A 21293-nucleotide genomic window follows, 5' to 3' on the forward strand; every position below is an offset into this window, starting at 1 on the left:
CATATTTATGTTTTTGGAATCAGAAAATGATGAAGAATAAGATGAACGTAATTTTGGATCGTTTTATAAAAATAATAACTTTAATTACAATTTTCAGATTTTTAATGACCAAAGTCATTAATTAATTTTTAAGCCACCAAGCTGAAATGGGTGTGACAGTGCCGCCTCATCTTTTACAAAAAGCCGGATATGACGTCATCAAAGACATGTATCGAAAAAATGGAAAAAAATTCTGAGGATATCATACCCAGGAACTCTCACGTCAAATTTCATAAAGATCGGTCCAGTAGTTTACTCTGAATCGCTCTACACACACACACGCACAGACAGACAGACAGACAGACAGACAGACACACACACACACACACACACACACACACACACACACACACACACACACACACACACACATACACATACACATACACCACGACCCTCGTCTCGATTCCCCCTCTATGTTAAAATATTTAGTCAAAACTTGACTAAATGTAAAAAGATAAATTAGATTATTCATCCATACGTAATATTCCTCTTCTCCCAGTATTCATATATCCGTAAAACAATTTTGAAACATTCTTCTCCTCTATTTTGACAGACCAGGAAACTACGCTTTGTTTCTTCTTCTTACATTCAATAACTATCCACACACAAATTATTTTCAAGCTTTTCCCCCTCTTTCTCTCTCTTCGTCTCTCAGTACTCAATGCAAACCATTTGATACTTTTTTTTTCAAATTAAGTCTGACAGATCAGGAAATTACACGATAGTTCTTTGTCAAACGCTCGATAATAACCACAACTTGTTTTGTTTCTTTTCAAACTTTTCCCCTTCCTTCCTTTCCCCCGGCCCCCTTTCCTCTCTCGGCTAAGTTTCCCCCTTTCTTGCGTCATTCTGCTCTTCTGACGTAGTTGGATCAGCGTCATCATGTCGACGCCGAGGAAGAGAGCAGCGACGACTGACATAAAGAAAACGGCGATGATACCGGTGACTTGGGCTGATGTCCTGCTGTCGCCTGCACTGGTGCGTTTCCTGACACTGCTGGACAGGTTGTACGTGTTCACTGTCAGGTTGTCCTGCACACATTGACAGTATTAAAAGTGTGATAAGATTGAAGAGCAGGCCGATGTGAAATGCTATATTACCGTAAAAGCTTTAGTGATTCAGGAACGCTGATGCAGTAGAAAAGCTATAATAATTGTTTGATGGTTTTTGCAAGACTAAACTTCAGGGCCGGACGAGAGGGGGGGAGGGGGGGGGCTTTGGGGGAGAGAGAGAGAGAGAGAGAGAGAGAGAGAGAGAGAGAGAGAGAGAGAGAGAGAGAGAGAGAGAGAGAGAGAGAGAGAGAGAGAGAGAGCTTAATAATGACTTTTTTTGTGCAAGAATAGGATAATTTTTCATGTATAAATGTTAAAATTTCTTCAGCTTAAGCCCCCATACCCCCACGGGAGCTTCGCCCCTCGCCCCCACCGGGGGCCTTCTGCGGTCCCCGGACCCCCGCTTCAACATTTTAGCCACCCCCCCCCCCCCCTAAAAACGTACTGGTCCGGCCCTGAACTTGTTTGCAGCAATAAGAACCGCAGTGAAACTAAAGCAGTGATAACACATAGCACAACATCATCAGGTCAAAAATACATTAGGCCTACCGCTCCTCAGTACTCGACTCACCCGTATATCTTGAAGTAGGGTCTCAATTTGACCTGTCGTCAAGTGTGTAGCCCAATTGCTCTCCACACAGTCACTCGTGACGGAATCTGACTGGCACTCGACAGATGACGTCGTGAAGACGTTGACGTTCGAGTTTGGGGTTGACATCGCTGTCGCGGTCGAAGTTTCAGTTAAAGTTGTAGCTGACGTGACTGATTGGGTGGTAGTTTCATCTAGGGTTGTGGCTTCAGTAGTTGTCACTGATTTGGTGGTAGTTTCATCTAGGGTTGTGGTTTCAGTAGTTGTCACTGATTCGGTGGTAGTTTCATCTGGGGTTGTGATTTTAGCTGTTGTCACTGATTCGGTGGTAGTTTCATCTGGGGTTGTGGTTTCAGCTGTAGTCATTGACTCGGTGGTAGTTTCATCTTGAGTCGTTCTACCCGAACATCCTGTGCCGAACCTATTATGAAAAATAGCGTAAAGTGGAATCAATACATTTAGTCAATCTGCGGGCCTTACATAATAAAATAGAACGCACTGCATATTTCTCTCTCTCTCCCTCTCTCTCTCTTTCTTTCTCTCTCTCTTTCTCTCTCTCTTTTTCTCTCTCTCACACACACACACACACACACACACACACACACACACACACACACACACACACACACACACACACACACACACAAACACAAACACACACACAAACACAAAAACACAAAAACACACAAAAACACCAAAACACACACACACACACACACACACACACACACACACACACACACACAAACACACACACTCTCTCTCTCTCTCTCTCTCTCTCTCTCTCTGTCTATCTATCTCTCTCCCCTCCCCTCTCTCTGTTCTCTTTTACAGCGAAAAAGAGACACGCAGACTGACAGACAGCTAGTGTTGGAATAGCTATTGGCACAGACAAACACACACTTTGAAACATCGTGTTTTTGCCTCATGTATACCATTTTCATTCAATTTTGATTTTGATAACGACAACATAACGAATTTTGCATTAGTGTATATTAGTTTACACATTATTCAAGGCGTAATTCATACAGACACATATTGAGCTCTTCCATGCAAAGTAAAATATTGATCGGCACTTTCCAGTTCAGAAACTGTGTCGATGTTTATTTTGAAGGGTTAATATATATCCCCATATTCTGGGCCTTTCGGGAAAAAAAACCCTATGGAATGACTCTTCATTTTTTCTGTCCTAGTACCATTCATTCATTCTAGTTGCACATGAGTATATATGTATAGAGAGATAGATATTGTAAGTCAACATAAGTACGTGATCATGAACTTTGGGTTCTTTCTATCATATAATCTGTACGTTTCCCGGTCGCCTATTTACACCACCGGTATATATACGGTGGTGTATAGGTTTTTTTTCATCTACGAGTGTAGGGGGTTGGGAGGTATGTTAACTCTTTTGTTGCTTTGTTTTTGTTTTTGTCCGTGGAATGCTAATTTCGAAGTGAAACGATTTGGGCGTATTTAATTTAATCATTTTATTATTTTTTATGTTTGGCACACAACACAAATTAATGCAGAGATGGAGATTCAAAATACAATGTATTGTATTGTGGATTTTGAAAATAAGATTTTAAAAACTGAGGAAATAACCATTAAAATTGTTCCTTTTAGAACTGTATTCATGGCATATCTCATTCAGAAAAGAAGAGGCGTAGAATTCAAATGCTTAAAATCTGAAAGGTTTTACAGAACCAAAGTTTGAAAAACACCTCAGGCTTTATCAGTGTTTTGTCAAAAGAATCCATTTTATGGGAGACTTTCGCATTTTCTTTGAAATCTACATGTTTGTATTGATGGATAGTTACCATGTTCGATAATTGTTTTACTTAGTCCTTTAGTCCTTTTGCATGTGCTAAAATGTTCCGTAGTATATCTGCAAAAAACGTACCTTTTCCGACATATATTCATCAGCGAGTTCAGAGAGCACAGTTTGTTCACACCGTCATTTTTGCGCATCTGAGCCATGTCAAGTCTGTCTTTCCACAGTAGCATCTTTACACCCCCGGTATAGGGGTGTGTATAGGTTTCACTCGATGTGTTTGTGTTCGCAAGTAGATCTCAAGAATGAACGGACCGATCGTCACCAAACTTGGTGAACAGGTTCTATACATTCCTGAGACGGTCCTTACAAAAATTGGGACCAGTCAAACACACGGTTAGGGAGTTATTGGTGGATTAAAATTATACAAGGCCTGGTATAGACGGACACCCCCGTTGGTCAAAGGGAAATAACCATTCTCACCGCCACCAACTGAGAAGGTTATTTCCCTTTGACGGGGGTGTAGTTCCTATCGGAGGAATTTCTTGTTCATCTTGCATTTGGTAAGTATTTACTATTGCCGTGCAAACAGCTGAATGATCACTTCAACGAAGAAAGACATGCCTTTATATATAATTATGTTGAATGAGAAAAAGTCTACCTTTGGCGAAACACATGGCATGATTAATGCAGAAGCTTTTGAGCTGTTCATGTTGACTATGGAATTAAAAGAAAATTTCTTCCTGTTAATTTACTTTTGACGCTAGAAAAACAAACATAGAAATTAACAAACAAACAATGAAACAATGAAACCATCAAACACAAACACACACACACACACACACACACACACACACACACACACACACACACACACACACACACACACACACACACACACACACACACACACACACACACACACTAAAGAAAAAAAGAAAGAAAGAAAGTCTTGTTCGCCGTCCTACTTCTATGCAATGCAGGGGCGGAGCAGTTAAGCCAGAGGAGGGGGGGGGGGGGGGGTTACAACCTGGGGTCCAGGGGTAGACCCCTTGGGGGGTACATGGGCAAGGCTTCGTTGGGGGATCTGGGGGGGGTTTGCCCACCAGAAGCTGAAGAGTTTTAGCTATTTTATGAACAATTTATGGCTTATCCTTGATTTTAAACATGATCAACTGGTGTCAGCAGCCACTCATTATTTCTTTTAAAGTTAGTATTAATTTTTTTAATTTTTTGGACAGCCGGGGGGGGGGGGGGTGTTCCGGAACCCCTGTAACCCCCCCCCCCCCTAATCCGCCCCTGCAATGGGTATATATAACGCCGGTACTGGGTACAACTGACAGTCCAACCTTCCCTTCTCATTGTTACACCACCCAGGGTACAGATCTTATGATTTTAACAACTCACTTTCACTTTTCAAAGGAGTATGCGTGTGTGTGTGTGTGTGTGTGCACAGAAGCCCCTCCTAGCCCAACCCTCTATCTGTTTGACTGAGTCAAGATGCCTTTTTCAGTTATGTCTCAGTCACACCCCAAAGTGTAAGCGTGGTTGTCGTGTTGGTTTTAGCTTCTGTGTGGCTTTGAAATTGTTTGAAAGGAGGATATCGGATTCAAGAGAAGGCTGAAAATAAGAAGCAGAAGATAACAGGTCAGACTAGAGATATGATCATTTCCATATTTTTTAAGTTGCTAATTTTGAATTTCTTCGGATACTTTTTTTATTTTTTACATGATTTTTTTCACTGTAATAAATCTCACACGGACCGAGAGGGAGTGAACGATTGAGACAGAAGAAGAGAGATGGACAAATTAAAAGAGAAAATGAGAGAAAACGGAGAGAGTGAGAGAGAAGTGAGAGAAAGAGAGATACAGAGAGAAGTGAGTGAGAGAGAGAGAGAGAGAGAGAGAGAGAGAGAGAGACAGAGACAGAGACAGAGAGAGACACAGAGAGAGACACAGAGACAGAGACAGAGAAACATAGACAGAGAAACAGAGAGAGGGAGAGAGAGAGAAACAGAGAGAGAGAAAGAGAGATAGAGAGAAAGAGAGAGAGAGAGACAGAGACAGAGAGAGAGACAGACATAGAGAGACATAGAGACAGAGAGACAGACAGACAGACAGACAGACAGACAGACTAACAGACAGACAGGCAGGCAGACAGACAGAGAAATAGAAGTGGGGATAAAGAAAAGCGAGGAAATAAAGGGAGTGAGAGAGAGAGAGAGATGAGAGAGAAAGAGAGAGAGAGGAGAGAGAACACAAAGAGACAGACAGAGAAAAATTCGAGAGCGAAAAAGAGCGAAAAGAGAGAAAAAGAGAGACAGATCTAGAGAGACGGAGAAAGAGTGAAGAAAGAGAGAAAGAAAGTATTAGCTTCTTTGTTAGTGTGAAGCAAATAATGTCTGAATACACCTCTTACCTTTTCATACAAGATGCTCACAGCGCTGGTTTGCGGATTTTTGAGACGATTCTCTACTGCTAGATTACGGTTAGATTAGTTTCTTTGTGAGACGAAATATATTTGCTGTACAAACTTCCATCAATATTATGCACAGCAATTGAAAACTATTATGAAAACCATAAGTTCTATCTTGTGAAATGTGAGTAAATGTCCACTTTTAAATTTGTATTAATGTGAACAGGAAGGTCAATGTTCATGACATGATAATCTGCTACGCTTAATCTCCTCCCTCTTCCTCCATTTCTATCTGCCTTATTGTAATGACCTATTCACTGTCGAGCCTTTCAGTCACTCGGATGTGTGTCAGTAAATCTAGTCCATGATCTATTTCGCACACATTCCTTTCTGGTCCTACGAAATGCATGCGACAATGCCCACATATGTTTTTATAGTCGACAGATAAAAAGGGAGGAAAACCTCACAGATGAATGGTTGATTATTTCGCTTGGTCGCGCCGGATATCGCCAGGTGGCATTGAAGTGTCTCGTTATTATCACGTGCGCAAAGGGCGCATGCATAGATGGAGGGTAAAACTTTGTCGATGTCGACTGTAGAAGAGAGGAGAAAATGTACAGCCCAGGCAGAAAAAAGATCAGCCAAAAAATATCTTACGCAATATTTTTTGTGTACAAACGTCAACGCTTATTAATGTCCGGTAAGTTAGTCGTTTGTGAAAACCTTAGTCTGTGTTGGGATTTGAGGAGTGAAAACGCCTTGTTTCTGGATGCAAAGGGTGTAAAACTGCACACCCAAAACTATCAATTTTCGTAATAAAAATGTCATAGAGGCAGCGGTCCAACGCAAGTAAGTCGCTTGATCTTAAAATCACAAATAATTTTCACTTCGTGGCGTGACCCTGGTTGACCCAGTGTCAAGCTAAATCGGGTCAGTTGTGTGTGTCACATGAGATATGGAAGGCAGAACTTGGAAACGAAGGAAGAAAGACTCCCAGTCTCCAAAAGTGCTTTGCGACAGAGAATCGGAAAGGCAAGTTCGTAAAGGCGGTCCTTACTATAACCCGAAGTCGACTTCGGGAAGGCTTCGCGAAGAATTTTTTTAACCGAAAACTCAGTGCTAAAGCTTCCTTGATGCCAGCTTCGCGAGTATACGTCGCGTAGTGGACTTCGCCCAGTTAAGGACAGGCTTAAAGTGAATACAGCTGATGAAAATATCAGCAGATCTATGGGTGAAAACTTCAAAGTAATGCTTCGCTTTTCTGTTGTGTTTACATTCAAAACCATATTTCGCAAAATTCCTGCGGCAAGCACATCTAAAATGCAAGTGCTGAACAAATAGGCCTACAGCTGTAAAAAGACAGCATGGTTTTGATGGTGAAAGTTCGAGTCAAAGGCTTTATTCTGTACTGTTCTAGATTTCAAATATTTGAAATGGTGAAAAAACGTGCTTGGATATTTGTTTTCCTTTTTTATATTTCTATTGTAAAGATTTTTTATCACAAGGGGAGAGTAGCAGGCGCGATGCCCGGATGGAAGGTGGAGGCGTTTCCACTTCTGTTGCTATGGTTACTAGTTCAACCACCCCATGGACACCAGCAGGTCACCATCAGTGCCAAAGGTAAGTTTGAACAAAAACTGTTGAGGTGTACAAGTTGCGTTTTTTTTGTATACTTGTTGCCGTTTTTCAATGTCCAGCTGCTCACTGCATATCGCCAAAGAAACTACAATGGGAAGAAGGATAACTTCCTCATTGGGCATGCTTAGAAATGAGAATGGCTAAATACGAGTTATTCCCCTTTTCTACATGCTGACCAGGCTGTCTCCTGCTTTGTCATGACTAGTACAGTCGATCTTTCTCATGCTGTGACTTGCTTTATTTTCACATTTTCGGTATTTAAAACAGCAAACACACACACACACACACACACACACACACACCCCGAAGAAGTTTCCATTCTGATTCGGTTATTTTATTTGGTGCTATATGTTTGCTTCACATTGTTTCTTTTACATTGCTTTAGGTATCCCAATTCGCTAAACACATCCATAATGCATGCATGGCTCATTCGAAACAGGGCAACTGAACAACTGATGCCCAATAGCAATAAATACTGAACAACTGAACAATAAATAGCAATAAATGATGACAGTGCCAAGTTTTTAAGTACAAAGTGAAATCATGTGACTGGACAAAGGCACAATTACAAAATACAAATAAAAAAAAATCGAGGCCCATTTTAAATTAAGTTCTCAGCTCATATGGAAGCATAAGGTGACCCTAGAAACCGAAATTGGGAGACCTCCCGCCCCCAGGGCAGACTACAAAAAGAAAAGGGGGGGGGGGGGGGAGGGGAGCTAATTTGTGAAAAAGTATAAAAGGAATCAAAAACTGTATACATGTATTTAGTTAATACCCAAAAAATTGTATAGTATATACAATGTCAGACCCTAAAGAAAGTTTGTTAGTCATTGCTTAGGCAAAACAAAGCAAAATAGTCTGTTTACGGTATCCCGACCAACCCTATTTTTCCCCCGCCGACCCTAGACTTTTTTTTGGCATTTGGAGAAAAAGAAAAAGAAAAAAAATCAATTTTGTTCCTGTTTTTTTGCAAAATAATTTAAAAAGATGGTTATAAAAAAAAAAATTAAGAAAAGCCGACCTACCGACCCTCTTTTTGTGTGCCTATGTTACTGTAAACAGACTAAAAGGTACATCACAAACAACACACCAGGGATGCTACTCCCCCCTTAAAAATAGCCATGAGTCATAGGTGTGACGTTTGAATCTTTTAGCTAAATAAAACCATAGGCAATTGATCGGAAATATCAGGAAAAATCTTAACAAGTTTATCATTTGTTTGCTTGGACCAATCCTCTTGCCGAAGAGTTTTACAGTAAAAATTGATTTTACGTCAAAAATATCACAGGAATATCGAATGTTGAGGTAAGGCTGGGATAGCCAAGTTCAAGAATAACGGAAGGTGACTGTTGAATCTTTTTGAAAATGTATACAAATATAGATGGTAGGCAATTCAAAATTAAAAAAAGGACTCTCGGAGCATGGACTTAATGAGTCAAAAATTAAAGAAGGCTCTATGAGCCGAAGTACATGTTTTGTCTATTGTCTTTTTTTATTTTGAATTGCCGACCATCTATATTTTGATACAACTTTGGACCCTCTTTGTACGGAGAGAGTTGGCAATTGTTAATCACATTCTCTCATCTCATTGACTCTCCTTCGGCTCCTTGGTAACATGCGTTCCCGTCTCTGCCAGGATTGGACACAGCAGCAGATAACCGGTAAATATGTAACAGGCATAAATGGCAAAATAGCTCGCCTCGCCTGATAATATATGAGACAACTGTTCTATTACAAAGTCTTTCTTGTGAGGCTTGGCTAATTTACTCGCTCGTTTTACACGGGGTTCCATCGTTTTCTTTTCTAATCGGAAAACCTTGCTCCTCAGTTTGTTGACCTTCTGCCAAAGTTCCGCTTCACGAGGGGATGGGGAGGATGACGACTTTGATGCTTTACATCCTATGTCCTCCAGGATCGCCTGAATGTCATCTAAAAAAGAAAACACACACACAAAACACATAAAATAACATCTTTACGTGTGGGAACTACAGGTACAATTTCATCCATCCATGCATCCGCCCTATACAGCTTCTTCTTCTGCGTTCGTGGGCTGAAACTTTCACACGCACTCATTTTTTTGCACAAGTGGAATTTTACGTGTATGACCGTTTTTACCCCGCCATTTAGGCAGCCATACGCCGCTTTCGGAGGAAGCATGCGGGGTATTTTTGTGTTTCTAAAACCCACCGAACTCTGACATGGATTACAGGATCTTTTTCGTGCGTACTTGGTCTTGTGCTTGCGTGTACACATGAAGGGGGATAAGTCACTAGCAGGTCTGCACATAAGTTGACCTGGGAGATCGGAAACATCTCCACACTTAACCCACCAGGCGGCCGCGACCGGGATTCGAACCCTCGACCTTCCGAGTTAATAGACCGACGTCTTACCACCCCGCCACAGCGCCCGTCACCCTATACAGCAATTATCAACTATGTAATGGATGGGTTTAAACATTTTTTGATGTCAGGGTGTTCTTCATGGTTAAAAATCTCTTACCTGGTTGAACAATTTGTGCATCAGGCGACAGGTCGGTTCTGGCTTCATTTGTAGCTACCCTTTGCGATGGTGGCTTCCTCCCACTAGCAACCTGCAAATGCACAGCTCTTTAACTGACAAACTCACAACCAACACCCAGTCCCAATGAAACAATTCTCCCAATTTCATGGCATTGGTCTTAGGCCACACAAAAAAGTGTATGTTTCTGGTAAGGCAAAACAAAAAATAATCTGTTTACGATATCCGGACCGACCCTATTTTTTTCCCACCGGCCCTAGACTTTTTTGGGGCATTAAAAAATAAAATTAAAATATTCAGATGGCTAAAATACAAAAATAAAAAGCCGACCTACCGACACTATTTTGGGGGGGCCTATGTTACCTTTAACAGACTTTTTTTGTGGCCTAACATGACTAAAGGTGGAGATTTTTTTTCTGAACTTTTTTTTTTAAACCATCTTTTTAACTTATTTTGTTGAAAAACAGGAAAACAAGTGATTTTCGAATACCCCTTTTATTTTTGAAAATGCAAAAACAAAAGTCTAGGGTCATCGGGAAAACAGGTAGGGTCAGGTGACCAGAAACATACAACTTTTTTGTTGTTGACGCCGACCCTATACTTTTTTTGCCATTTGGGGCTGTTTTTTTGCAAAATAAGTTCATCATATCATCATAATCAAGACGTCAATCCAAAATAAGTAACTTTTTTTTGTTGGCCTTATCATTATTTTGCGCTAAATGCAAACAGGCATTATTTGATGGGAACAATGCTGTTTTTTTTTCAATTCTTACATCAGCCTCAAACTTGTCATTACTCAACCTGCATTTATTAGTGTGCTTCTTTGATTTGCAAAAACCTAAAACCAATAAATAAATAACCTTCGGTGGTGGATTGGGCACTGCAAACAATGTCGGGACAGCATTCCACACAAGTGATCCTCTCTGCAGGATTGTTTTACTGGTTGGCCTCAAAGTGATCAGTACAAAGCTTGAGACCTTGAACATCAGCTGGCTGCAGCTTTTCAAAGTCCTCTCGCCTTGTGAATTGCATCCATATTCTGCACCTAGTTTGACAATAAAAACAACAATGTTATTGTTAAACTAAGCAAAAAGGAAAGACAAAAAAAGCTAAATCAGATCTTCAGTCTAAATCTAACGCTCTGCCTGAACGCAAAACGGATGAGTGATGTACCTTTGTACTGTAGTTTTCCCGTAAGCAAGGTTTGATAAAGGTTTCGGCAAATATGCCCACGGGTAGTTTGTCATCAAGTGTAAACTGTTGTTTTGTACTGACTGCTGACTCACACTCACAGTCGTAAGTACTCGCTGACGCTGTAGTCTACTGAGTGAGTTGACTCGAGCCATTGCATTCATTCTCATTCTGAAGAAGGTAAACCTGATGAAATAATCACTGCACAACCCACCTTTTTTCTTCTTTAGGGAACTTGTGGAAAGTTTTCCCGAAGCAGCTCTGTTTGCAACGGGCGTTCTTGCAACAAAAAGCCGAGCACAATTTACCACCACCACGCAAGCCAAGCGATCGGTACCTACGCGATCCGCCATTTTGTTTTCGCCGCCAGCATGTGACTAGGGACGATAACCCACAAACACTTTTTCGCATTTTCTTCGCAAGTTCCACGTCTTCCTTTTGTACAGTGTTTGATATAGCCATCTCATTTCAACACTTAGGAGCTTAGGCTTTTTTTTTCTCTCACTTTAACAGCTTTAAGTAAAATGCAAAACTGCATTAACTCGTTACAGAGACTATACCCTTGGACGTTGTGATCTGCCTGGATAGCTCCGGAAGCATCAACGAGAGACACTACGTCACATTAAAAAGTGCTGTTAGTGACGTCATTCAAAAACTACCGCTCCGTAGAGACGCAGTGTGGGTTGGAGTCAGATCCTACAGGTTAGTGTATATCTATATATATATACGACTAGTGTCTGTATGTCTGTATGTCTGTGTGTCTGTGTGTCTGTGCGCGATGCACGGCCAAAGTTCTCGATGGATCTGCTTCAAATTTGGTGGGCATATTCAGGTACACCCGGGACACAACCTGGTCGATGAGATATTTCAACACGTGCTCTCAGCGCGCAGCGCTGAACCGATTTTGTTTTTTGTGCTGAACCGATTTTGGTTTTTTTGTCTGGATCCACTACCAGTAACTCTTCCTTATCTTCTCCAGTGTTTTTAGCCGCGATTATCTCCCTTCCTCCGTGCGGTGCGCCGGCAAAGCCGGCGTACACCCGGCATAGCCGGGTCCCCGGCGCAGCCGGGTATTCGGATCGACTTCTTCCCGGCGCAGCCGTACCCGGCGAAGCGGGTATTCATCTAGTATATATATATACGACTAGTGTCTGTCTGTCTTTCTGTTCGCGATGCACGGCCAAAGTTCTCGGTGGATCTTTTTCAAATTTGGACACCGTATTCAGCTACACCCCGGACACAACCTCATCGATGAGATATTTCAACACGTGCTCTCAGCGCGCAGCGCTGTGCGCGCTGAACCGATTTTTGTTGTTGTTGTCGGGATCCACTACCAGTAACTCTTCCTTATCTTCTCCAGTGTTTTCAGCCGCGATTATCTCCCTTCCTCCGTGTGGCGTCAATCCATATTCCCGTTACTACGTTACTATTTTTAGAAGGTCACTGCACGTTACTATTTTTAGAAGGTCTCCAGTGTTTTGCGCGTTTATCTCCTTTCCTTCGTGCGCCGGCGTACACCCGGCAAAGCCGGGTCCCAGGCGCAGCCTGGTATTCGGCTCTACTTCTTCCCGGCGAAGCCGGTACCCGGCGAAGCGGGTAATCATCTAGTATTATATATATATATATATATATATATATATATATATATCATATGTGTGTGTGTGTGTGTGTGTGTCTGAGTATGTGTGTGTGTTACTTATGTGTGTGCGTGTGTATGTGCGTGTGTGTGTGTGTGTGTGTGTGTGTGTGTGTGTGTGTGTGTGTGTGTGTGTCGAAGTGTGTAGAGTAAGATGTTTAGGAACTGTTACATGATTATTCTTCCTTCCAGATGATATCCCCGCACTTGTTTACGTTTTATTGATAAATGTCTTTGATGACGTCCTATCCGGCGTTTTGCAAATGTTACGTAGGCTATTCACTGTGGTGACGTCAATTTTTAAGCAAATGAATTGACATTGTTGTCAAGCATTCTTTGATTTAGCCCTGATTGTACTTTTGTTTTGTTTTTCAGCTTGAAAGGTTAAAACATTAATTAATTAATTTGTTCATTTAAGATGTCACTAAGATCATATTTTCACTAACATACTTACAATGATAGCATTGAATACATTATCAACCTTTGAATCCAAAATAATGTATATTATGTTCTTTTTACTCTGAAAATGAGTTCAGAAATAAAGAAAATCGGTTCAAGCAAATCAAGTGTGATGTTGACATGCTTAATTGCCAAGACCAACTCGACCAATCTCTGTTTACGGGTTTCTCTAGTCAGGGTTTTAATATCTCGTGGATTACTGATCCAATGCATGGTTTTCAGTGTCGATCTTTTAGTTTCAGGCCGACAGATTGACTAAATGTTTTGATATCGCTTGACGCGACGTGTTTTCTCCACTTCTTGCTTGTGTCATGCAGCCCATGTCGTCACAATTTCAATCCTTCTTTTTCCTCCCTTCATCTCTTTCTTTCTTTCATCTCTTTCTTTCTTTCATTCTTTCCTATTGTCTTTATATTTTTTAATGATTATTTTCACATGTTGTAGCCGGATTGTATCAACACAACACATACCATTAACATGGAACATCACCAAACTTCACGAGGAAATACCTACATTGCCCCACTTGAAAGAAGGAACAAGGACCGACATTGCTATTCAGGACGCCATCTCACAACTGTTCATACGCGGAAGGCAAAACGTAGCAAAGGTAAGCAAAGTCCGTTTTTTCTCAAAGAAGATTTTTCATGGGAGATACAAATCTTCAGACAACGGAGGTCCCATCGGTTCTTTTAATTGATTGACATTTGGTAAGGCCCGGCGCTCACCTATGTCCAGCAGGACAGACGACGCACTGCAGATTATTGAGGTGATTCTTTTTTTTCCCCAGCCCGCTACACGTTTTGTGAAAAGAAAACAGGCCAAGTACTCGTCATTATCCCTATCGCAGCATGTAGTGTAGTGGCGACTGCGCAGGTGTATTTTCCACTTAAGAAGAGTTGCAGTTTGTTGCGTAGGAAGAGCTTTGGATGCGTTATCATCATAACCGGAGCTGTTCTCATGGTGTTTTTTTTGCTATGAATTTTGGTAGCCGAATGAACAACCCTACAGAAGCTGTGTTCAATGTCAGGCCATTGTCATCATTACAGACGGACTGCCAGGGTACTCGAGCCTTATAGAGGACGCTACTAACACGACAAGATCGATCTTTGTAGTGACGTTCGCTATGGCTTTTTCAGTCCATCGTCATGATCACAGACGGAGTGTTGTAGTCGTTTTCAGTCCATCGTCATGATCACAGGCGGAGTATTGTACATCGTCATGATCACAGGAGAAGTGTTGTGTTCTTTTTTTTAGGCCATTGTCATGATCACAGACGGAGTGCTGTGTTCTTTTTCAGTCCATCGTCATGATCACAGACGGAGTGTCGTATTCTTGTTCAGTCCATCGTCATGATCACAGATGGAGTGTTGTAGTCGATTTCAGTCCATCGTTATGATCACAGACGGAGTGTTGTATTCTTGTTCAGTCCATTGTCAAGATCACAGACGGAGTATCGTGTTCTTTTTCAGGCCATTGTCATCACCACAGACGGAGTATCCAGGTACCCGAGCCTTACGCGGGATGTCATCAAAACTGCCAAAGCTTTGTTCATCGAGGTGTTCGCTGTCGGTGTTGGTAAAGATGTCAACGTGGGTGGTCTGCACCACCTGGCGTCCCCCGCTCACGTTCTCATGCAGGACTCCCTTGACCAGCTGCCTCCAATGCTTCTCGAGTTCGCCGGACAATACTATGAGTCACAGAGTGAGTGTCGTTTTGTCAAGGGAAGGGGAGGTAGGGTAGAAGAAGGTAGAGAACAGACAGCCGGTGAGGGATGGGTGCGCGCGCGTGCGTGCGTCTGTGTGTGTGTGTGTGTGTGTGTGTGTGTGTGTGTGTGTGTGTGTGTGAGTGTGTGTGTGAGCACGTGCGTGTGACTGTGAGCACGTGCGTAAGTTTGTGCTATCGTTTAATCTTATTCCATCTTTTGCATCTTATTTCATTTTATTCAGAAAACAACGCCACATCCACGACCCAGGCAAGCATAGGAACGAGCTCAGACAGTAGACTGGACACAGGTGTAGGAACAAGTCTTAGACCAGGCGCAGGGAGCAGCACGATAAAAGACTCATATCTTGAAACTGAAACAGATTTAAACAACAACACCCCAGTGACAGGTCCTAGTAGTGTGACTGGAACCAACGCAGGAAATGACACAATTACAGACACAGAAAACTCCACAGTCATGGGCGTGGAAAACGGCAAACTGACAGACACAGAAACTTACACGGATGCAGATACAGGGTTTGGTTCAGGCACAGGCACAGCAAATCGCACGTCAACGGTTACGTCCCCTGGCACAGGCAGCGGTTTAACTACAGATGCAGGAAACACCACGGATATAGGATTTGGTTCGGGGACAGAAACAGGTTCTGGTTCAGGAAAAGACACAGAATCTGGTTCAGTTACGACTACAGAATCTGATTCAGGAAAAGACACAGAATCTGGTTCAGTTACGACTACAGAATCTGGTTCAGGAACGAATACAGGATCTGGTTCAGAAACTAACGCAGGATCTGGTTCAGGGACGAATACAGGATCTGGTTTAGGGACGAAAACAGGATCTGGTTCAGAAACAGACACTAGATCTGGTTCAGTTACGACTACAGAATCTGGATCAGAAAAAAACGCAGGATCTGGTTTAGGGACGAACACAGGATCTGGTCGAGGGACGAATACAGGATCTGGTTCAGGAACTCATACAGGATCTGGTTTTGGGACGACTACAGGATTTGATTCAGGAACAGACACAGGATCTGGTTCAGTTACAGCAACAGACTTTGGTTCAGGAACTCACGCAGGATCTGGTTCAGGGACGAATACAGGATCTGGTTCAGGAACAAACACCGGATATGCTTCAGTTACGACTACAGAATCGGGGACGAATACAGGATCTGATTCAGGAACAGACACAGCATCTGGTTCAGTTACCACTACAGAATCTGGTTCAGGAACTCACGCAGGATCTGGTTTGGGGATGCATACAGGATCTGGTTCCGAAACGAACACAGGGTCATCGGTGGGGACTGGCACAGGATACCGCCCAGGAACAAATGCAGGATCTGGTTTAGGGGCAAACACAGGAACTAGCACAGGGATAGATACAGGGTCTGGTTCAGGGACGGACACAAGTACACACACAAATGCAGCAGAATCAAGTTCTGGAAAAGATACAGGAAATACCACACGTGCGGGGCCTGGGACAGGATCCGTTGAACAGAATGTCACAGAGACGAATACAGGATTTGAGACAGGAACGCATTCGGAAAACGAAACGAGACCTAAGACAATTACAGATACAGGTGATAGTTCCGAAACGGATAAAGCAAACGGCACAGATGCAGTGGCAGATTATGGTGCTGGCTCGAACTCTGGTTCTTCTACAGGTACAGTTGCAGTGAATGATACAACGACAGACATCGTTCCTTTAACGAGACCCGACTCGGAGCACGGTATGGAGACAGATGCCACTACCTCTGCACATACAGATACGGAGCCCGTTTCTACGACTAAGACAAGAACAAATAAACCTGAAGAATATCAGATTCCCAAGGAGTATGATCGACTTCAAAGGCAAGGTTGCGAAGACAGCAAAGATTACAAATGCAGACTGTCAACATCTCTTGTTCGACCGCAGAGCTCCCTACCTGAAAATACAGGTATGATTGTCCGCAGCTCTAAGCTCTAAATACGTGAAATGGCTAAACATCAATGAACACAAAATTAATCTCATAATCATACGATTGTATTTTATCCTGTGATAGGATTTTATTCGATGTGGTATAATGTCAACTAGAAAACGATAAAACTACTCACCAGAAACAAACACCAATACAACTCGAAAAAAAAAGAAGAAAGATTGACAGAAAAAAAATTGTTTGGATTGTTCCGTGTTTTAGTTTGTTTTTGGTGAGGACATTTTTATTGTTATTTTGTTCTCGTTCTTCTCACCTGCTGTATCTTGTTCCCGATCTGATACATGTAATTATGACTTCATTAAATTCTTCAAACGCAGAGTTAGTGTTAAACTTCTCATTTGTTCTCTGTATTTTTCTGTTTCTATCGTTTAGCCTTCTGCAGTAAATAAATCAGTTTCGTGAGCTCTAACTTCATGTGTTTACGACTGGTAACGTTCGAAACCGAACACAGTTTCAAACTATGATTGTGTTCCGTCCTATTCCTCTCGTTGTTAGATTCAGCTCTTTGTAAATAAAGTCTATACTTACTTCAGCTTTAACTTTACATGCTAAAACTGATATAGTTTAAAATGATGTTTGCAGTCGGAGGAGTGTGCGGCAAGCCTGGAGTTCAAGTAGTGGGGGGTATCGGGTACCTCGGCCACCCGATTTACTGTGACCGCTACATTCAGTGCTACCCGGGAAGGGGTGGTACCCTGATGGCTGTCACCCGGTACTGCGGCCCTGGGCTGTTCTGGGATCAACAGAGACTGAGATGCGACGTAGGTTGGAAGGTCACCTGCATGCAAGGTGAGTAATTGTTGATTCAAACATATTTTTATTTTATGAATACAGGGTGACTTAATTGGGTAAAAAGTCCGAAGAAATTGAACAGTCTTTTTACCGCAAACTCTAGCTAAAGCTTCGTGCGACCAGCTTTGCGAAGTATACTTCGCGTAGTGGACTTCGCCCAGGTAAGGACAGGCTTAAACCATATCCTTACACAGCAGGGAAAAATTCAAGAACCCTGTCCCAACCTCAAGAACGTCGTGCAAAGGACCAAACTTTGCAGACTGAAAGAACTACGGCAGAGTGTTCAAACAGCGGGACAGTAAGTGTAAAAAGGGATCTTTTTGACTTTGAAATTCGATTTATTTTCATGAAATTTATTGCTATGTTCAAGGGACACAACTTGATGGCGGACAATTGACAGAGGGGTTAATTTGTAACACTTTTCTTGAATGTTGCCCTCAACAAGCTTAGCTTATATTAAGTGGGACCTTGTATTTACATTCAAACACGAGTGATCTAATATGGGTATATTAAATATTCATATTCTATTGTTTAGTTGTTCCAGCGTTCTCAGGGTGAGTACAGTTCCCCTGTTATTTGCTTACCGACTAACTTCTTCATTTCATGCTCTTTTGTTTTTCAGATATTTGCCAGAGGCCTCGAATTTCCCATCACAACATGGCCGGCAATTGTCGTGCCTACTGGGCGTGCAAAGATGGCCGCTCCTTCCCGGCATGCTGTGCGAAAGGTTACGCTTATTTTCCGGGTCAAGGCTGCTTGCCGGGTACACAGTGCAGAGATGCGTGTCCCGTGAAATGCAGAATGACAAGTGAGTTACTGTATTTTTTTAAAATGTTATTATCATAATTTTCAAAATTTAAATAGGATGGTTGGTGAGTGAAGAGGTGTGTGTGTGTGGGTGTGGGGGGGGGGAGTGTGGGTGTGGGAAAGTGTGAATTCTCTTTCTCTCTCTGTCTCTGTCTCTGTCTCTGTCTCCGTCTCCCCCCCTCTCTCTCTCTCTCTCTCTCTCTCTCTCTCTCTCTCTCTCCCTCTCTCTCTCACTTGTTTTTTGACCCACCACGTCGAATCAGGTGCATGCAACCTGAGACCCGATCCAGCATCCCCTCGGAAGTATCACGTGATGTTGGGGCTCATGGGTCGGATGACGTCATCTTGCTCCTTTGGTGCTTTTGACTTGGTCACGTGCTCGTGCTCGGCTGATCAGGTGTTCGACTCAGGTAAGTTAAAACGGAATTCCTGCTTCTTGTGAAAGTCGGTAGCAGGGCCGAGGTGTACGACCTGAAAGTGGGTGACACCCAACCGGGTGAGAACAAACCGCGAGGTCTGATTGGTTAAATCACAAGAATCATATCTCAATTTCAACCAATCCAAAACCGTATGGTTGATGTTATTTGATGTTGCTATCTGATGTTGTCGTGTACCAACAAGAATTAAAAACGTGTAAAAAAAAAAAAGAAAAAAAGACGCGGCTGGCCCCCACCCGGTTGGTAGCTTTCTCGTGCATCTCCGCCCTGGTGTTGAGTTCTACGGTACTTTTGCGGTACATTGCAGCAATCATTGTTGACATTGGATAATACATTTTGGCTACAGTTGATGATCTTGCATTTTCCCCCGTTAACTTATTTCGATTTCCGAAATAAATAATGAAATCGGACGATTAGATTGGCTACAAATGACCACCTTGCATTTTTCATTAAATGTACCCTTTTAGTTGTTTGGTTGTCCGAGGTTTGACACTACAGTACAATGCAGAAAGAATTGTTAAAATTCGATGTTTTAAATTGGCTACAATTGGTCATCTTGCACTTTTCCGTGAAGGTACGTTCCTTCTACAACTGTAAGTCCGTACAAGCACATTCACCCAATAACAATAACAATAACAACACTTTATTGTCCATTAAAATGTTACATAAAAATGGAAAATTTTCGTCGGCACACCCTGCCTGCCTGTAAACGATTGTAACAACAATTGGACTAAAGGACAACACACATAAAACATAAAACATAGGTTCACGTATGCAATAACAAGCACACCTATTATACTTCCAATAACACTGACCTAAAGTGTTGTCCGTGTGATCTTTAAATTGGTTTTATGTTACACAATTTGGCCGGGGCCGGGAAATAGGATGGGATGACTTGTGTCAATATAATTTGATATGTGAGCCCGGAAGCAAGGTCGTCTGTAGGTACATTTAGGCGGAAGTACCGTAAACTACCTTGTATATATTGTGATATATTGTGTAAAAAATTCCATCTCACACGGCATAAAAGCGCTTTGAACTTCGGATAAGGCGCTATATAAATAAAGAGAATTATTATATACGCCCCCCCCCCCCCCCCCATGCACCAATTTTGCCCAAAAGTTGGGGGTGGGCGTTTACTAGGTACTATACCCTTTGCAAGAGCAGTTCCTTTGCTAGAATAATAATATTTTGGTCACTTGATATGGAAGAGTTCAACGGATGCGTTCTTGCACAAAATTGACGTCCATCTCTCTCTCTCTCTCTCTCTCTGTCTCTCTCTCTCTCTCTCTCTCTCTCTCTCTCTCTCTCTCTCTCTCTCTCTCTCTCTCTCTCTCACACACACACACACACACACACACACACACACACACACACACACACACACACGAACACATACTCTTTTTTTATATTTAGTCAAGTTTTGACTAAATATTTTAACATCGAGGGGGAATCGAAACGAGGGTCGTGGTGTATGTGCGTGTGTGTGTGTGTGCGTGTGTGCGTGTGTGTGTGTGTGTAGAGCGATTCAGACTAAACTACTGGACCGATCTTTATGAAATTTGACATGAGAGTTCCTGGGTATGAAATCCCCGAACGTTTTTTTCATGTTTTTGATAAATGTCTTTGATGACGTCATATCCGGCTTTTCGTGAAAGTTGAGGCGGCACTGTCACGCCCTCATTTTTCAACCAAATTGGTTGAAATTTTGGTCAAGTAATCTTCGACGAAGCCCGGGGTTCGGTATTGCATTTCAGCTTGGTGGCTTAAAAATTAATTAATGACTTTGGTCATTAAAAATCGGAAAATTGTAAAAAAAATAAAAAATTTATAAAACGATCCAAGTTTACGTTTATCTTATTCTCCATCATTTGCTGATTCCAAAAACATATAAATATGTTATATTTGGATTAAAAACAAGCTCTGAAAATTAAATATATAAAAATTATTATCAAAATTAAATTGTCCAAATCAATTTAAAAACACCTTCATCTTATTCCTTGTCGGTTCCTGATTCCAAAAACATATAGATATGATATGTTTGGATTAAAAACACGCTCAGAAAGTTAAAACAAAGAGAGGTACAGAAAAGCGTGCTATCCTTCTTAGCGCAACTACTACCCCGCTCTTCTTGTCAATTTCACTGCCTTTGCCATGAGCGGTGGACTGACGATGCTACGAGCATACGGTCTTGCTGAAAAATGGCAGCTACTTGACTAAATATTGTATTTTTCGCCTTACGCGACTTGTTT

At 42.0% G+C, this 21293-nt stretch overlaps 2 protein-coding genes and 1 long non-coding RNA gene across 3 annotated transcripts in view; 2 read left to right on the forward strand and 1 right to left on the reverse strand.

The window, feature by feature from the left end:
- Positions 1–8902: 8902 nt before the first annotated feature.
- On the reverse strand, positions 8903–11531 carry LOC138971434 (uncharacterized). The gene is made up of 3 exons (XR_011457252.1): positions 10888–11531; positions 10010–10100; positions 8903–9439 (listed from the first exon to the last, which is right to left on the reverse strand). It is a non-coding gene; the product is annotated as an uncharacterized lncRNA (long non-coding RNA).
- Positions 11532–14305: 2774 nt separating this feature from the next.
- LOC138970198 (putative per-hexamer repeat protein 5) lies at positions 14306–16995 on the forward strand. The gene is made up of 3 exons (XM_070342693.1): positions 14306–14335; positions 14783–15014; positions 15260–16995. Exons 1-3 carry the CDS (start codon positions 14306–14308, stop codon positions 16993–16995), a joined length of 1998 nt encoding a protein of 665 aa, XP_070198794.1.
- A 603-nt stretch (positions 16996–17598) lies between these two features.
- The window catches only part of LOC138970348 (protein PIF-like), a gene marked incomplete in the record, with an annotated part of 13376 nt that continues 9681 nt past the window's right edge, over positions 17599–21293 (forward strand). Inside the window, 3 exon segments of the mRNA XM_070342813.1 lie at positions 17599–17794; positions 18420–18605; positions 18868–19014. Coding sequence (XP_070198914.1) covers positions 17704–17794; positions 18420–18605; positions 18868–19014 — 424 coding nt within the window.

This window comes from Littorina saxatilis, linkage group LG7 (assembly GCF_037325665.1).
Source record: "Littorina saxatilis isolate snail1 linkage group LG7, US_GU_Lsax_2.0, whole genome shotgun sequence".
In the NCBI taxonomy this organism is placed as follows: Eukaryota; Metazoa; Mollusca; class Gastropoda; order Littorinimorpha; family Littorinidae; genus Littorina; species Littorina saxatilis.